The following is a 17,555-nucleotide window of genomic DNA, read 5'->3' as shown; positions in this document are numbered from 1 at the left end:
CAAACTTTGAGATTGTCCTCGGTTTTGTTGTTGTTTTTTTGCATCTGCATACATGTTGTGTTTTCAACCCTTCTAGAGTGTGGCTGAACTGGAGCAGAAGTGGCAAAGTGAGGTTGAGGATGCCATGCAGGGCAAGCTGGAGAACAACATGCCTTTCTTCTATGATTACCATTTTAATGAGGTGAGTGCACTGTGAGTTCCCACTGGGGACCACTTGTAGAGCAAAGGTTCCACACGCATGCATGCAGAGAAAGTAGTGTTTCTTCCGGAACCTTATACACTGCGTGACATACCCGTTCTCTAAAAGGTTAGATGAAAATAGCTAGATTGGCGTATTAGTATACAAGTCCTTGATTTTAAACTGGTTGAATAGTTTTGAAGAAGGCTAAAGAAGTTACCATTATCAGGCTGGTGAGATTCTCAGTGGGTTGAGGTGCTTGCCACCAGGCCTAATAACTAACCAGAGTCCCAGCCTTGAGAAGAGTTGTCCTCTTACCTCCACACAGGCATTGTTGCATACGTGTACATACTCCCACACTCGCACAGTAATAAGTAAGCAAATAAGTAAATAGAAGGAAAAGATAGTCCCATTATTATCAAATTTTGCTTTCAAATCTTAAAAATGAAAAAAGATTTAAAAATACACTTTGAGTTGTAAGTCCTCAGAAAATAGGCCATGCACTTTTTAAATTTTATCAAATAGAAGTATATAATTCCAGCACTCAAGAAGTCAAGGCAGGAAGACTGTCAATTCGGTGTCTGCCTTTGCTACAAACCGAGACACTGTGTCAAAAAGTTAGGTCTGAGGCTATATATCTGCAGTAGAGCACTTGTTCAGCCTGTCCAAGACACTGATTTAATTCCTGCAGCTTGGAAAGTGGAAACAAAAGCAGGGATCAGTTCTGACAACAGCAGAGTGCACAGACCAAAGGTGGTGGTTGGACCTTAACTTCTTTCTGCTCTGCTAAGTAATGGATAGATAGTAAACCTGGTTCTTGCAGATCATGCATACCATCTTTTCTTGATTTTTCCTTCTTTAGAACAAAATGAAAGAACTAGAACTTTTGTGTTCAATGAAGGAAGTCTCCTTTGATGGAAATGATCTTGAAAACATGGTTCTCTCACTGAGGTTAGTGCTGTTACTCACTCTCAAACTGGCTTCTCACCTTGGTGCTCAGAACACTGCAGGTCCAGTTCTTGCTAGTTTTTTTGTGTTGCATGTTCACCAGATACTCAGTTACTTACTGGTAAGTCTGCAGCTCTTCTTTGAATGCTCAGAAAGTAATACAGGCATTTGAAACAAAAAAAAAAGCAGAATCGTTGGATGAAGAAGGGACAGGTGAGCAGTGTTCACTAGGTAACTGGTTAGCTCCTGTCCTCATCCCTGAAGGCTGAGTGGGGTGAGCTGGAGAACAACTAAACCCACCCTAGTCTCTCTCTCTAGGGAGAAGTTCCTCCAAGAAGTGAATTCTCTCACTCAGAAGCCCTCTCACCCCCTGGCCAAAACAAAGACGCTGGTGAAGAGTCTGATGAACCGAGCCGAGCTGCTGCTGCACGTCACCATTGCAGCCCAGTCAGGCCTCACCAGGAGCATCTCAGGGACACCAGCAGAGACACCTGGTACTGCTCCAGGCTCTGTTCATAAATAGACATCAACTATTGTTAAATAATCCACTCCTGGGTTTTTCTAGAACAACAAAAAAGGAAATATAAGCATTTTCCTTCTTGCCTCTTATTTTTTTAGTCTCTAAGACTTTAATCCCTATGGAGTCATCCTGAATGGATCTCCTTTGGCTTTGAAGGTTCCTCCTGGGGCATCTGAGGAGTACAATGGCGTGTGTTTATGTAATCAGTGCTTCCATGCTCCCTGTTTTAAGCTCATGGTTTTCATAGTTACACATGCTATTATTTTTCAGAGTAACAAGCATTTATGTAATCAGCATTGTGAGTCTTTTATGTGGCAGTCTTTTCCCTCCCTCCCTCCCTCCCTCCCTCCCTCCCTCCCTCCCTCCCTCCCTCCCTCCTTCCTTCTTTCCTTCCTTCGTGGTGTATCTTCGTTTTTGTTTTTTCAAGACAGAGTGATGGAGTTTCTCTGTTTAACAGCCCTGGCTGTCCTGGAACTCGCTTTGTAGACCAGGCTGGTCTGGAACTCACAGAGATTAACCTACCTCTGCCTCCCAAGTGTTGGGGTCAAAGATGTATACCACCACCACCAGACTGAGTCTTTTTTCTTTACGCAAAACTGGGTTTTCATTATATAGGATCTTCTGGCAGGACTTGCCGTGAATTGATTATTACTGGAAATCCCCAGATGACAGGTTTTTTAGATTTCTTTATTTATGATGTATACACACACCAGAAGAGGATACCGGATCTCATTGTAGATGATTATGAGCCACCATGTAGTTGCTGGGAATTGAACTTAGGACCTCTGAAAGAGCAGCTGGTGCTTTTACCCCAAGCCATCTGTCTAGCCCCTAGATCACAGTTTTTTAAAGTTTAAAAGTTTTTTTAAACAATTATTTTATGTATATGAGTGCTTTACCAAAATGTATGTCTGTGTCTGGTGCTGGCAGTCTATAAGAGGGCATTGGATCCCCTGGAACTGGAGTTACAAATGATTGTAAGCCACCATATGAATGCTGGGAACCAGCCCAGGTCTTCTTTTTTTTTGTTTGTTTGTTTGTTTGTTTGTTTTCCGAGACAGGGTTTCTCTTTGGCTTTGGAGCCTGTCCTGGAACTAGCTCTGTAGACCAGGCTGGTCTCGAACTCCCAGAGATCCGCCTGCCTCTGCCTCCCGAGTGCTGGGATTAAAGGTGTGCGCCACCACCGCTCCCCAGGTCTTCTTAAAGAACAGCAAGTACTCTTAACCTCTGAGCTTTCTCTCCAGACCCCTCTTCCACATTTTAATTCTTGGTTTGAAAATGTGTCTCCCAAGGAAATAGTTACCCACGTGGTCCACTCTATATATTCCTGGTCACTGTTGCCTTTGTTTAACTAAAACAGCCTATTTTTAGTGGAAACTTCAGTTACTCAATAAAGTTGATGATACTTTTCAGGGGGGCTCGCAATCATAGATAACAAGCTGGTAGCAGTTGAGGAACAGGTTTACCATATTTTAGATTTAAGCTGCCTACTCTTAAGATGTGAAAGGACTTTTCCCTACAATTTTGACTTATTTTATTTCAGTTTTTCCCCCTTTTCATATGTGTGTATGGGGATACACGTGTTCTTGTGCCTTTGAGGCCTAAGGTTGGGAATTATCCTTAATTGCTCTTTCACCTTATTCCTTGGGGCAAGGCCTCTGGCTTAAACCAAGAGCTCACCCATATGGCTAGTCTTTCTTGCTAGCCAGCCTATTCTGGAGGCCACCATACCCACCTGACATTTACATGGGTTGTGGGGGTCTGAATACTGGTTCTCAGGATGCTATGACAAGCTTTTTAATGTTTGAGTCATCTCCCCAGTCCCTCAATTTAGTTATTTATTTTAAATAAAACAACTTGGGGCTGGAGAGATGGCTCAGCAGTTAAGAGCACTGGCTGCTCTTCCAAAGGATCAGGGATCATTTCCCAGCACCCACATAGCAGCTCACAACTGTCTGTAACTGAAGTTCTAGCGTATCTAACTCCCTCACACAGGCATACATGCAGGCCAAATACCAACACACATTTTAAAAGAATTTAAATAAATAAATATTTTTAAAAATTTAAAAAGTAAAATAAAACAACTATGGGACTAGACAGATAATTCAGTTGTTAAGAATCCTTCCTGCTCTTGCAGAATACCATTTCAGTCCCCAGCGCCCATGTTAGGAGGTTCACAGTCACCTGTAACTCTAGCTTCTGGAGATGGGATTCTCCTTTGGCCTCCATAGAAACTGACACTCGGGGCTGGAGAGATAGCTCAGTGGTTAAGAGCATTGCCTGCTCTTCCAAAGGTCCTGAGTTCAATTCCCGGCAACCACATGGTGGCTCACAACCATCTGTAATGAGGTCTGGTGCCCTCTTCTGGCCTGCAGACATACACACAGACAGAATATTGTATACATAATAAATAAATAAATATTCAAGAAAAAGAAACTGACACTCATATATGTGTATACACATACACATGCATACACATTTAAGAATGAAATAAATCTTTAAAAAAATTAAAAATAAAACAATCATTGTCTTGTTGTTAATGGGTTATCTAACAGGAAAATACAGTCATGGTCCAGCTCAAGTGTAATATTTTCTCCAACAACTATAATCAAGGTAGAGCTGTCACTCAAATAGCCCAAAGTCAGCTTAATATTCCTAAATGTACACACAGTCAAAGGCAGTCTCTGAAATAAATGATTCTGCATTTATTTTAATGAATAAATTTGGAGGCTGGCAAAAAAAAAAATCAGGTTCCAAATTGTGCAACTAGAGAACAAAAGCCAATCTAGACAGTGCCAAGGCCCTGCCCTGTAAAGATATAGGGATACAGCACAGTGGGTCAGTGCCTGTATGCCTAATTAATATGCAGTAGCCACGGTCAATCCCAATACAAAAAAATAATTAGGAGGGAAAGGAATTGGTATTTCCATTTTGCGTTTTCTTACCTTTTTCATCTCTTCAGTCTTGTACACTGAACCTAAGACCTTCTGCATACCAAGAAAATGATGTACCACTGAGCTGTAGCCCTAGCTCCCTTCCTTTTGAGAAGGCTTATATTGAAGCTGGGCATGATGACACACACCTTTAATCCCAGCACTTGGGAGACAGAGGCAGGAGGATCTCTTGAGTTTGAAGCCAGCCTGGTCTACAGAGTGAGTTCAAGCACAGACAAGGTTACACAGAGAAACCCTGTTTCAAAACAATAAAACGAATACTTAAATGAAATGAACAATGATAGTTATTAAATGAATCTTTGTCCTTTCTTAGGAAATCTAATTTAATAACAAAAACAAAAGACTTTAAATTTTCAAGCTAAGATAAAGTTTAGTGACATATTAAGTTTTTTAAAGTTACCACTTAGTTTGTTGGGTATTGTCTGCTAGCTCGATCACCGGCTGATCCCTGACATAAAGTGAAGACGCAGTTAGTGTGGTGCTTCCATTACACTTAGCTGTGCTGTACCTCTCTGCAGACGAGACAGAAGTGTTAAGCATTTTTCCTTCTTCTTACAGCATGTAAGTCAGCTTCAGAAACAAAGGTGGCATCTCACGCTGTCCGGCAGCCAGTTTTCCTTCGAAGCATGTCTGCTCCTTCTGATCTGGAAATGATTGGTAACGAAGACTTGGAATTTACTAGAGCAAATCAGAGGTAAACAGTTTTTGGCCAAGGCAAGATCCTAATGTTTAGAGCACACAGTGTTCAGACAGCCTCCCTGAGCATGGTTGTTTGCTCATTTATTACAGTTTTGTTTTCTGTAGACGTCGTCACGTGACCAGTCACCGCAGTAGCTCCTTTACACTCTTGCAGTCGTTGGCCATCGAGGACAGCAGGGATAAGCCCACTTACAGCGTCCTTCTGGGGCAGCTCTTTGCTTTCATTGGCACCAACCCTGACCAAGCGGTAGGTCACAACATGCAAATGAATGGCTTTTGGCAGGTGGAACATACATGATTGTGAAAGTCAGTGCCATGTTCTTGTGCATCTCAGGTGTCCAGTAGCAGCTTCCTTTTGGCTGCACAGACAAGGTGGCGGCGGGGAAACACCCGGAAGCAGGCCCTGGTGCACATGCGGGAGTTGCTGACTGCTGCCGTGCGAGTTGGGGGGGTGACACACCTGGTTGGGCCAGTGACAATGGTCCTTCAGGGAGGACCCAGGTCAGTGGTTTCTCTTTAATTCACACTGTTCCATCCACCATGGGCCAAAGCACACAGGGGCATTTGCTAATGTTGTCCCCTCCCCCCCAAAAAAGTTTCTCTGTGTTCCCCTGGCTGTGCTAGAACTCGCTTTGTGGACCAGGCTGGTCTCAAATTCAGAGGTCTACCTGCCTCTGTCTCCTTAGTGCTGGGATTGAAGGTCTAAACCACCACTGCCCGACTGTTCTCAAATATTTATAGTGATATGTGATTTTGGAAAATATCTTAGGATACAAACAGAACATAAAGGTCTCTTTCACACTTTTCATCCCAAATTGTCCCTGTTCTTCCTGTTCTTTTTGAGTTTGTTGTATCAACCATATACACATACACAGCTCCTTCGTTCTCTTTCTTTAATTATACATGTGTCATGTTTTCACATAGATGAGTTTATATTACATGTTTGTCCGTCCCTATAATTGTGTTTGGTTTTCTCAGTACATCTTGATTATCATGGTCTTTTCAGCCCATCCTTAGGGATCTGCTTTTTCATTGTTTTTTTTTTTTTTTTTGGTTTTTCGAGACAGGGTTTCTCTGTGGCTTTGGAGCCTGTCCTGGAACTAGCTCTGTAGACCAGGCTGGTCTCAAACTCACAGAGATCCGCATGCCTCTGCCTCCCGAGTGCTGGGATTAAAGGCGTGCGCCACCACCGCCCGGCCTGCTTTTTCATTGTTAAAAGCCCCACAATACTTTGGTTTTTATACGTAACTTGTGTCTACTAATGGACACATAGGATCATTATTTTCTTTTTTTTTTAAATATTTATTTATTTATTATGTATACAATACTCTGTCTGTGTGTATGCCTGCTGGCCAGAAGAGGGCACCAGACTTCATTACAGATGGTTGTGAGCCACCATGTGGTTGCTGGGAATTGCACTCAGGACCTTTGGAAGAGCAGGCAATGAATGCTCTTAACCTCTGAGCCATCTCTCCAGCCCAGGATCATTATTTTCTTTTGTTTTGCATTAACTGCAGTGATGCAGTCTCCATGCTTTTATACGCTTTAGTGATAATTTTTATTTGATCAATTTCTCAAATCATCATTATAGATTCTAACTCAGAAGGCTTTGGCATATGTTTGGGTAGTTTTTCGTGCTAGGGGTCTGAGGCCTTCAGCAGAACAGGAAAGGCTGGAGCTGCCACTGGGGCCTTGTGCCTTCTGGTGGTGTTTGATGCAATAGCCAGCAAACAGAGGGTCTATGACTGCTCAAGTGAATGTCTGGAGAAGGTTCTGTCAGCCAGAAAACCTCGTGCCTTTTTTAAGAAACAGTGTTAGCATGGTAGAGGCTTAAAAGACTGGATGTTAGGTCTTGCTTCTGTCCACCGGGCCTCCCTGGTTGTTGTTCAGAGACCACCATGTTAGCAATCCCTGTGACAAAGCCTATGACTACATTTCCAGGGTGCCTGAAAGGAACTATTCAGACACCAGCCACCCCTACTTTGATAATCATTTCCCCATTTTTGCACAGTCTTTAATATCACTTATTAAAATTTTGAAAATATGAAGAAGATTTCAACGAATAACATTCTAACATACAATCTCATAGCATTTTAGTGTTTGTTCTTATTTAATTGTGGGTCTTCACTGTGCTGCTTCCACATCAGGGACTACATCATACTCAACAACCCTGTTCTGTGTGTGTGTGTTTGTGCGTGCGTGCAGGTGTGTATGCGTGGACATGCATGTGTACAGGCAGGCACACAAAAACCATGGTTTATGTGTGGCAGTCATAGGAGAATTCTGAGACTCAGTTCTTTCATTCCACCTTGATGAGGCAGGGTCTATTTTCTGTCACAGCAGTGCATCTCCCAGACTTGCCAACCCATGGGCTTCAGGCTGGTCCTGCCTCTGCCCCCTACCCTCACCCTCATAGGAGTGTGGTATTAAAGGTGCCACCACATCCAGCTTTTTAAATTTCTGTTTCAGAAAGCAAATTCTGACTTGTGCAGACAAGGCCTTTACCCACCGAACTGTCTCTTGGCCCAGTTCCCTATTTTTAAACTCTACATTATTTATGTTTATTTTTGTTATCAGACAGTGTTACATTGCAAATCTTTGTAAGTAAAACTATAACTTCAGCTCTCAGTTAATATTAATTGAAATAGAATCAGTCCCATGTTGTATTTTTTCATTGGAAAAGGATTATTTTTCATTTCCCAGGCTCTTGTCCTCTGCTAGTAATTGGAGCATGAACTTGAAGGAGATATTGTCTAACCTGTCTAGATCTTTGCTTTTGCATTAGTCTCACTACCTTTCCAGTCCTCAGTGCTGCCCAGGATATGACAGACATGTCTCGTGCTTATTATTACATGCATTTCCCGCTCTTAAAACTGCTGTGTGTTTAGCTTTATCACAGGGTCTGAAGAACCCTGTAGTAGAGAGCCCTCTGTAACTTTCACTAAGCCAAGATTGCCTGGGGTCCTCCTACATGGGGAACATCTTATTAAGGGACCCTTGGGAATCCTTCCCAACATTTTTCTATGGCTCTGCAGCTTTTGACACTGAGCTTGGTGATCTCCAAGATTTTTTTAGCTCTGGATTTTTAGCACTGGGTTCTTGGAAGGGCTCTTGTGCTTCCCTCATTACACATTGGTTCTTGTCTCATAGAATTGAAGAGCTCACCTGTGGTGGGATGGTGGAGCAGGTCCAGGAAGCCTTTGGTGAGACCATGACCTCTGTGGTGTCTCTGTGTGCTCGTTACCCTATTGCTTGTGCAAACAGCATTGGACTCCTGTGTACCATACCTTATACTAGGTGAGTGCGCACATGCCATTTGCTAAGTGTAGATTATACTCAATGTATTCAACTAAGCAGAAGGCAATTTTTTTGTTTTGTTTTATCCTGTTTTTTAATTTATAAAATTGTATTTGGGGAGCTAGAAAGATGTCTCTTGCTGAGGATATGAGTTCCAGGGGATCAAAAACCTTTTTCTGATATGTGCAGCCACCTGCATACACGATATTCATCACACTAGACACAAATGCATACACATAAGTAAAAATAAAATCTTATAATTGGATTTGTTTTGCTTTGGTTATCTAATACCTCCTAAAGATTCTGTCCTACTGGCATGTGTCTAAAGTTCCTTAGTTGAGTTGCTGTGTTGCCATTAGGATTATATTACTGTGCAGATATGTCAAAAAAAAGACATATCTGGCAAGGATCTTTTGTCTTGGTACAATTATTTTCTTTTTGGATCATTTAATTAGTAGCTTGGAGCTGTTAACTATTCATGGACTCATTTGAATACCCTATAATAAGATAATTACTTGTTGGGGGAGGCTGGAGAGATACTCAGCAGTTAGAAGTCTGGCTGCTCTTCCAGAGAACCCGGGCTCAGTTCCAAGTACCCACATGGCGGCTCACAACTGTCTACAACCCTAATTCCTAGGCCTCCAATGATACCAGGCACACACTGTGCATGGATAAATGTGGAGACACAACACATGAATAATCTTTTTTGAAAACAGATAATTATTTTATCTATTATTGAGTTGACATTCTATATGAACAAACCTGATTTTGAAAGCCCTTTTCTAAGGGCTCACCACAATAGGAAAAGTGTCCTACAAACAAGGTACCAATATATTCCACCCCTCTTTAATAACTCGAACCTTCCTGAGATCTTCACAAAGGCTTGTCAGTTGTGTGGTTCATTCCATTTCTGCCCTTCCCCAGGAGTGAAGAGAAGTGCCTGGTGCGCAGTGGCCTTGTGCAGCTCATGGACCGACTCTGTAGCTTGAGCAGTCAGACTGAGTCCAGCTCTAGTGAGAAGCAGACAAAGAAGCAGAAGGTAGCCACCATGGCCTGGGCTGCCTTCCAGGTGTTGGCTAACCGCTGTGTGGAGTGGGAGAAAGAAGAAGGTGAGCAGTGGGACTCCTCTATCCTTGTGAGTGGCATAGGAGAAGGCAGTATTAATCAGGTGGTCCTCACCAACTGTGGAAGCTCACAGATGCCCTGTGGCACACCAGGTAACATCCTGCCCAGTAAGGAAGATATTAGCCCCAAAACTGAGATAATTTCTCTGAAATTGTTTATATGGTACTAACAGTCTCCATATTTCTGTGAAATGATTGTGCCACTATATTTTAAAGAGGATATTTTCTTTTTTTCTTTTTTTTTTTTTTTTTTTTGGTTTTTCGAGACAGGGTTTCTCTGTGGTTTTGGAGCCTGTCCTGGAACTAGCTCTTGTAGACCAGGCTGGTCTCGAACTCATAGAGATCCGCTTGCCTCTGCCTCCTGAGTGCTGGGATTAAAGGCGTGCGCCACCACCACCCGGCTAAAGAGGATATTTTCATATTCTACTTTTGGTGTGCGGTCCAGCTTTAAAAGTTAACTTGAAAGGGCTGAAGAGTTGACTTAGTGGTTGGGAGTACTTGTTGCTTTTGCAGATGACCTGGGTTCAATTCCTAGCACCTGCATGTTTACTCACAACTATAGGTAACTCCAGTCCAAGGGTACCTGACATCCTGTTCTCACCTCGCGGGTACTAGGCACACATGGTGCACATACATACATGCAGGAAAAACACTCGTACATTTAATTATTTTATTTATTTATTTATTTACTTACTTACTTACTTACTCTTTTTTCATTTTTCGAGGCACAATTTCTCTGTGTAGCCCTGGCTAACCTGGAATTCACACTGTAGATCAGCCTGGCCTTGAACTCAGAAAGCCACCTATCTCTGCCTCTCAAGAGCTGGGATCCAAGGTGTGTGCTACCACCACCCAGCTACATTTAATTTTGTTTGTTTGTTTGAGACAGGGTCTCTCTGTGTTACAACCTAGCTATCCTGGAACTAGGTCCTGTAGACCAAGCTGGCCTTGAACTCACAGAGGTGAGCCTGCCTCTGCCTCGGGTTAAAGGCATGCACCACCACCTCCCAGTCTTAATTTTTTTTTTTTGAAGACTTTAAACTTTTATTAAAAGATATTTTTGAATTACTTCTTTTGTAGTTTACTCTTTTGCTGATTTTTTAAAATTGAATTTTGTTGAGCTCTACGTTTTTCTCTGCTCCTCTCCCTGCCTCTCCCCTCCCCTTCAACCCTTACCAAGGTCCCCATGTTCCCAATTTACTCAGGAGATCTTGTCTTTTTCTACTTCCCCTGGCCTTAATTTTTTAAAAGTTAACTAAAGAATAGTTTTGAAATGTCCAAGGTCTGTGTATCTACCTTGTCTGTCTATCTGCCTATTCATTCTTCCTCAGTGTCCAAGGTCTGTGTATCTACCTTGTCTGTCTATCTGCCTATTCATTCTTCCTCAGTGTCCAAGGTCTGTCTGTGTATCTACCTTGTCTGTCTATCTGCCTATTTATTCACTATACATTTTTTTTTCAAAAACAGGGATTTTCTGTAGCTTTGGAGCCCATCCTGGAGCTAGCTCTAGAACAGGCTGGCCTCGAATTCACAGAGAACCACCTTCCTCTGACTCTTGAATGCTGGAATTAAGCGCTGGGCATGTGCCACCACTGCCTGGCTCACTGTACTTTTTAAAAAAGAATTTCTGTTTTCTTTTCTGTTTGTGTTTTTGGTTTTTTGGGGGGTTTATATAGCCCTGGCTATCCTGGAACTCACTGTGTAGACCAAACTAACTTATAGAGATTCACTTGCTTCTTCTGCCTCTTGAGTGCTGGAATTAAATGTGTATGCTACCATACCCTAATTTTTTGTTACATATATTTGTATGTGAGTTTTTTTTATTTGTGTTCATACATGTGTATGTGGGTATACATGTAGAGTCCAAAAGACAACTTGTGGGAGTTAGTTCTTTCCTTTCATCATGTGTGTCCCAGGCATTAAACTCAGGTTGTTTGGCTTGGCAATAAGCGTGATTATCCACTGAGCCAATTTGCAAACCCTCACTTTGCATTCTAATGTCTCTCTTTTTTTCTTTTTTCCTAATTTTTATAGTTTTTTGAGACAGGGTTTCTCTGTGTAGTCCTGGCTACCCTGGACCTAACTATGTAGACCAGGCTGGCCTTGAATTCAGAGATCTGAGATCTCACTGCCTCTACCTCCCAAATGCTGGGATTAAAGGTGTGTACCTGGCTGTATTCTATTGCTTAAAAACCTATTATACTATAGAGTAGATAGAAAAGAAGTTAAGTTATTGTTCCCTTAAGAACTATGGTCTTGAGCTGGAAAGTTGGTTCAGCTCGAAAATGCTTGCTGTTCTTTCAGAGGATAAAGTACAGTTCCCAGCACCCACATTGGGCAACTCACAACCACCTGTAACTCCAGCTTCAGGGGACCTTATTCCTTCTCTCGCCTGTTTGGCATCTGCACATACGTGTGCAGCCAGTATGCAGACACACACATATTAAAACAATAAATCTTAAAAAAAGAACTGTGTCTGGCAAACGAAATTGGTGAACAAATAATGATAGCATGACAGGAACCCAGGCCCCAGTGGAGGTACTAACATAGTTCTATGGAACAGACGGGCGTGAATTAATTGTATTCTCATGAGGAGGTCTTCCCTCAGTATTTACTGTTATGCATAGATATTGTTTAATGAGACTCTGACTGGTTAATGGAACATTGAACAAGATAAAATGAGTCTAATGGATGCTTTAATGTAGGGAAATGGAGAGGGAGGACTCACCATGCAGAGAGAACAGGGAGGACTCACCATACAGGGAGATAGAGAGAGACCAAGAGGAAGCACTCACTATACCTACTGGTGTGCTCTCCTTCAGTGCTCACTGCTCTTCCTTTCCTTCTTTCTACCTCTGAAGGTGGCTCCACAGAGGCTGTACACTCAGGGCTGGCCCGTCAGGTGTCCAGTCTCCTCACCAACCACCTTGCCCGAGCCACTGAGTGCTGTGGCAACCAGGCTGCTGGAAACGATGCCCTGCAAGATGTCCTGAGTCTTCTCAATGACCTCTCCAGGTATGGAAGGCCCTGGAGCAACCTGTTCCCCTTCAGTGGCTGGAGTAACTTTTGCTTTTGTTTGTTGTTGGAATATCCAAGTTCCCAGACCTTTTTGATATACTTACAAGGCGGTGGGGATGCTTACTGGGGAACTTAGACAAGTGACTCTCTTCATATGAGTGATCTGTAAAGTCATCCTTATGGTTTTTTTTGAAAAAAAGTCATCTAGACGTAGTATTTAGTCTCAACATGTGAGGATTATCTAGAAGCGTAATACACTGTTGTTTGCTGTATGACTTGATGGCACCAGCTCATGGCCTTGCAGGCAAGTGCACCTGCATTTCAAACCCAAATTTTGGTTATTTCAAAGTAATGTAAAGGATCAGTCCAGGCTGGTGGGTAGCTTGATGGTGTCTGATATGTATAAGACCCCAGCCAGGTTCCATTCTCTGCACCACACACTCATCGAATCAGTCAGGGCTTGTAATTACTTTGTTCTTTTGCACTATATCTTTAAAGAGGGGTGATTTCTAACTGGAGGTTTCTCTCCTGTCCATTAGTTCCTGAATAATCACGCTGAGACTTAAAAATTAACTTTAAACTGTTTGGCCTATTAGCTGAGGCTTATTATTAACTGACTCTTAACCCGTTTCTATTAATCTATGTATTGCCATGTGCCCCATGGCTTATCAGTATTGCTCTGACATCTTCTCCAGTGACTGCTGGCATCTCTCCGACTCTGCCTTCTTTTTTCCTATATTTTTGCTTGGATTTCCCACTGCACTATACTGCGTGGCTGTTTGCCAAATCAGGTTCTTTATTAACCAATGGTTATAAGGCATATTCACAGTATGTGGTCATCCCAGATCACTCCATGGGCATTCCCATGTCATTACATGATAGTGTATTCTTTGGCTTTTGCTGGCCCACTATGTTTAGCTGTTGCAAGTCGCTGGTGTTAGGGACTGGAGTACTGTGACAGCTTTGCTTCTGGCACACGCTTTCTGAAGGCATGGGTGCAGAACTGCATAGCTCCTAGTTTGGGCTTCTAGCCGTGGTGCTCCTTGGAAACCCTCTGGACACATGAGCTCGAGGCTCCAGAAAAGATGCAGAAATCATCCTTTTCAGGTGTTATTAGTTAGTTTTATAAACGCTTATTGTTTGCTTGCTCTAGACTGCCGTTCTCTGCACACATAATATCAAGTTCATGCCTTCTTCCTGTGGTCTGAGCTCACTGGTTTGTCTAGCTTCACCTAGGGAACACTTGTTTCTGATGTCTTTGGATGATGCCTTCTCAGCATAGCAGTCTTTTTCTCCCTGTCTTGCAGGAGCCACATAGGGAAAGCCATCTTGAGCCAGCCAGCCTGTGTATCCAAGCTCCTCTCCCTACTGCTGGACCAGCGTCCATCCCCAAAGCTAGTGCTGATCATTCTTCAGCTGTGCCGTGCAGCTTTGCCTCTGATGAGCGTAGAGGACTGTGGGAATGTGGAGCTCCCACCCTGGAGCTACTCTGTCCCCTCCCTGAACAGTGAGCAGGAGGACCCTAGTGACCCAGCCTCCAAGATCGCCTCTCTGCTCTTAGCCAAGCTAGCAGACTATGTGGTCCCAGGTGAGGAGTGCCTGAAAAGGAAAATGGTGCTGGGAACTCAGCTCCTGCTTGTGGCCAGGCCCCAAATGTACCTGTGTGTTCCATGATAAAGAGAGAGATAGTGGGAGAGGGAGAAGTAAGAAGCTTCTTATGTATGGGGAACTGCACAGTGTTGCAGTGTTTCTGAGTGGACCTTGTTTTTTTGCTTTAAGGATGTCAGACGGTTCTTTCTCCAACTGCTTCTGAACCTGACACCACATTGACAAAAACCAGTCCCAAGAATCCTTTAAAAGGAGATAAAGATCCTGGAGAAGAGAGTGAAGCAGTGGACGGCAAGCTCTCCATATTCATCCACAAGCGGGAAGATCAGTCCTCCCATGAAGTCCTCCAGCCATTGCTGAGGTGACTGCAATGACTATAGTAGCAATGCCACCAGGACCACCCATGTCACAGGCACTGTGCATATGGTGACTGCTTCAGCCCTCTTGACAACCCAAGTAGGCACGCACTGTCACTGCCACCCCTGAACGCAGGCCTAGGCCTCCAGAACTCCAGTGTGAGCTGTGACTTGGTGCTTCCTGTCTAAGCCAGCAGAGAACTCAAGCATGTGGTCAGCCAGTCACTGTGTCACTCCTGTGGGTCTGCAGTGACTCTGGCTGTGAGAAAGACAGTGCTTCAGATGTTGGCACTCTTCAGCTAAGGCAGAAAAGAAGAAAGTTTTTAAAACATTAATTGAATGAAGTATAAATAATACAATGGCTCAACAAGGAAACAAAAACATGTAATTATCTTTACAAGGCAGTGGGGATGCTTGCTGGGGAACTTAGACAAGTGACTCTCTTCATATGAGTGATCTGTAAAGTCATCCTTATGGTTTGGGTCCCTTGTTTGCCATAATGAAAGCAAGTGACCTCATCTGAGCATGGTCATAATAAGTGCTCAGGTGAAGAACTCTCCAAGAGCATGTGGCTGCACAGCCATCACAAAACTGATATAATGAGGCCCATTCTGCAGGAGAGGGTGCTAGATTATTAGGAGCAAAAGGCAGGCCTTCCCTCAGGCACTGCATTCATGCTGCTGTTGAGCCTCCTGTGTACCAGGCTACCTCCTTATAACTGCTTTATAACTCCTTAAAACTGCCATGTTTATCTGAATTCTTAAAAACAGACTTTGTTTTGGGTCCTAAAATATCTATAATTATGAAAGTTATTTTTCTAAAAAGAGTCTATGGATTTTTAAGAGCTAATTTTAAATCCAGTAAGATGATGGCTCAGCAGATAAAACCCACTGCCACTAAGCCTGGTGACCCGAGTTTGTGTCCAGAAGCCACTTGATGGAAGGCAAGAACAGACTCCTATAAATTGTCCTATGATGTATACACCCATGCTGTGGAGCATGTATTCTCTCTCTCTCTCTCTCTCTCTCTCTCTCTCTCTCTCTCTCTCTCTCTCTCTCTCTCTCTCTCACACACACACACACACACACAAAATATGAAGCCAGTGTTGGCATCTAAACAGGGCCTGAGCACTGTTTGCTTAATACACATGCCCCTTCTGACACTCTCCGTAAAGTAAAAGGCCTCTCTGCCTTCTTTTTTGCAGTAGCTCAGAAGGACGACCCTTTCGACTTGGTACTGGCGCCAACATGGAAAAAGTTGTGAAGATGGACCGAGACATGACCAAGGTAACCTCATGAGGAAAGCTGATGGAAGAACTCATTTGTCACACTTTGGGCTTTTGAAAGAAGTCGTTATTTTAAGAGTTAATTCAGTTGGGTGTGGTAACATGGCCTGTAGTCCCAGCTGAAGCTCAGTTTAAGGCTAACCTGAGCAACATAAATATGATATATGAGATGTTAGCTCAAATTTACTAAATAGCCGAGAGTAACTTTCTACTTCCCTCACTTCCCAAGTGCTGGGATTACAGATTCTGACACCATGCCTGGTCTTCAGGGCTGAAGATTAAACCCAGAGTCTCATACATGCTTGATAAGCACTCCACCAACTGAACTACATTTCTAGGAAAATAACTTAATTTTGACCTATATATTTTTCTTAGCCCTTTTAAGAAAGTTTTATAGTCATAAAATAATTATGAAATTGAAGAGAGGTGAAATATTGAGGATGCAACTCAGCACTTTGATCCCCAGCACTTTGTTTTACCAGGAGTGGTGACATACACCTGTAATCCTAGTGCTCCAGATGTGGAAGAGGCAGGAGGGTCAGAAGTTTAAGGTTTCCCATTTTATATCACAAGTTTGAAGCTAACCAATCTCAAAAAGACAGACAAAAGAGAATTATAGACAAAAAGATCATAAAGATATAAAACATGCTCTCATTCACAACTCATTAAAGGAATAAAAGCAACAATGATGAACAACTTTTTAAAAACAGGTATTGTTATGAGATGTATTAATACTCATTAGTGTCAAGCATGGGTGAATAGACATTTCAAGAGTTCAGGGCTAGCTGGGTGGTGGTGGCACATACCTTTAATTCCAGCACTCAGGAGGCAGAAGCAGGCGGGAGCTGGTTCCAGGTCAGGCTCAAAAAAAACAACAACAACAACAAAAAAAAAACCTACAGAGAAGCCCTGTCTCAAGAAACCAAAAAGAAAAAAAGTTCCAGGTTATCCAGGGGTACATCATAAGACAACAGCATATTCTTTTCTTCTGTTTTATTTGAAAACCAAATAAAATAGAATTTCTGTATCTATAAATAAGAAATGGCTAAATTCATTAGCACATCTAGAAACAAACCTAACTCAAAACCAATCAATCAGATTGTAAGATGTGTTTAGAGCAGAACCCAAGAATCACAAAATCACCATTTACAAAGCAAAATCTAAAGGATTCCGAGTTTATGGAAATGTCTGTCCTGTGATATGTTTCACGTTGTGTATGGTGACGGGGAGGAGATCTGAGAGAACGTAAGTTAGGAAGAAAGAAATGAACAGTGTGCTGTCTTCAACCCAAATGCAGGGTGGCTGCTGTGAAGTGATCACAGAGGAGGCCTCAGCTGCCCTTCGGAAAGCAACCAAGTGGGCACAGTCAGGCCTCATTGTCAGTGTCGGACCACCAGTGGAATCCATCAACCCAGAGACTGTGAGCGGCCTGTCTACGGGAGACAAAAAGAAAACTGCCCAAACCTCCATCTGCCGAGAGAGGAACTCTGAACTTGCCAGGTAGGCCTCTCAAGGAGGTACCACCGGTAGGGATTCTTCCAGACATACTACATAATGTGTTTGATAGT

General features: G+C 42.8%; 1 protein-coding gene across 10 annotated transcripts in view; it reads left to right on the top strand.

Moving 5' to 3' along the window:
* Window positions 1-17,555, top strand: part of Hectd4 (HECT domain E3 ubiquitin protein ligase 4) — a 186,293-nt gene that overhangs the window by 102,134 nt on the left and 66,604 nt on the right. For all 10 annotated transcript variants that reach the window (XM_075980735.1, XM_075980708.1, XM_075980727.1 and 7 more), the window contains exons 27-39: window positions 77-181; window positions 1,041-1,129; window positions 1,445-1,620; window positions 5,159-5,294; window positions 5,405-5,546; window positions 5,634-5,800; window positions 8,450-8,596; window positions 9,521-9,705; window positions 12,582-12,735; window positions 14,046-14,326; window positions 14,518-14,707; window positions 15,907-15,988; window positions 17,285-17,487. In XM_075980735.1, the coding sequence (XP_075836850.1) occupies window positions 77-181; window positions 1,041-1,129; window positions 1,445-1,620; window positions 5,159-5,294; window positions 5,405-5,546; window positions 5,634-5,800; window positions 8,450-8,596; window positions 9,521-9,705; window positions 12,582-12,735; window positions 14,046-14,326; window positions 14,518-14,707; window positions 15,907-15,988; window positions 17,285-17,487 (2,057 nt within the window). The remainder of the gene's footprint in view (window positions 1-76; window positions 182-1,040; window positions 1,130-1,444; window positions 1,621-5,158; window positions 5,295-5,404; window positions 5,547-5,633; window positions 5,801-8,449; window positions 8,597-9,520; window positions 9,706-12,581; window positions 12,736-14,045; window positions 14,327-14,517; window positions 14,708-15,906; window positions 15,989-17,284; window positions 17,488-17,555) is intronic.

This window comes from Microtus pennsylvanicus, chromosome 1 (assembly GCF_037038515.1).
Source record: "Microtus pennsylvanicus isolate mMicPen1 chromosome 1, mMicPen1.hap1, whole genome shotgun sequence".
In the NCBI taxonomy this organism is placed as follows: Eukaryota; Metazoa; Chordata; class Mammalia; order Rodentia; family Cricetidae; genus Microtus; species Microtus pennsylvanicus.
Note: the sequence above shows the minus strand (reverse complement) of the source record. Positions and strands in the feature narration are given on the sequence as shown.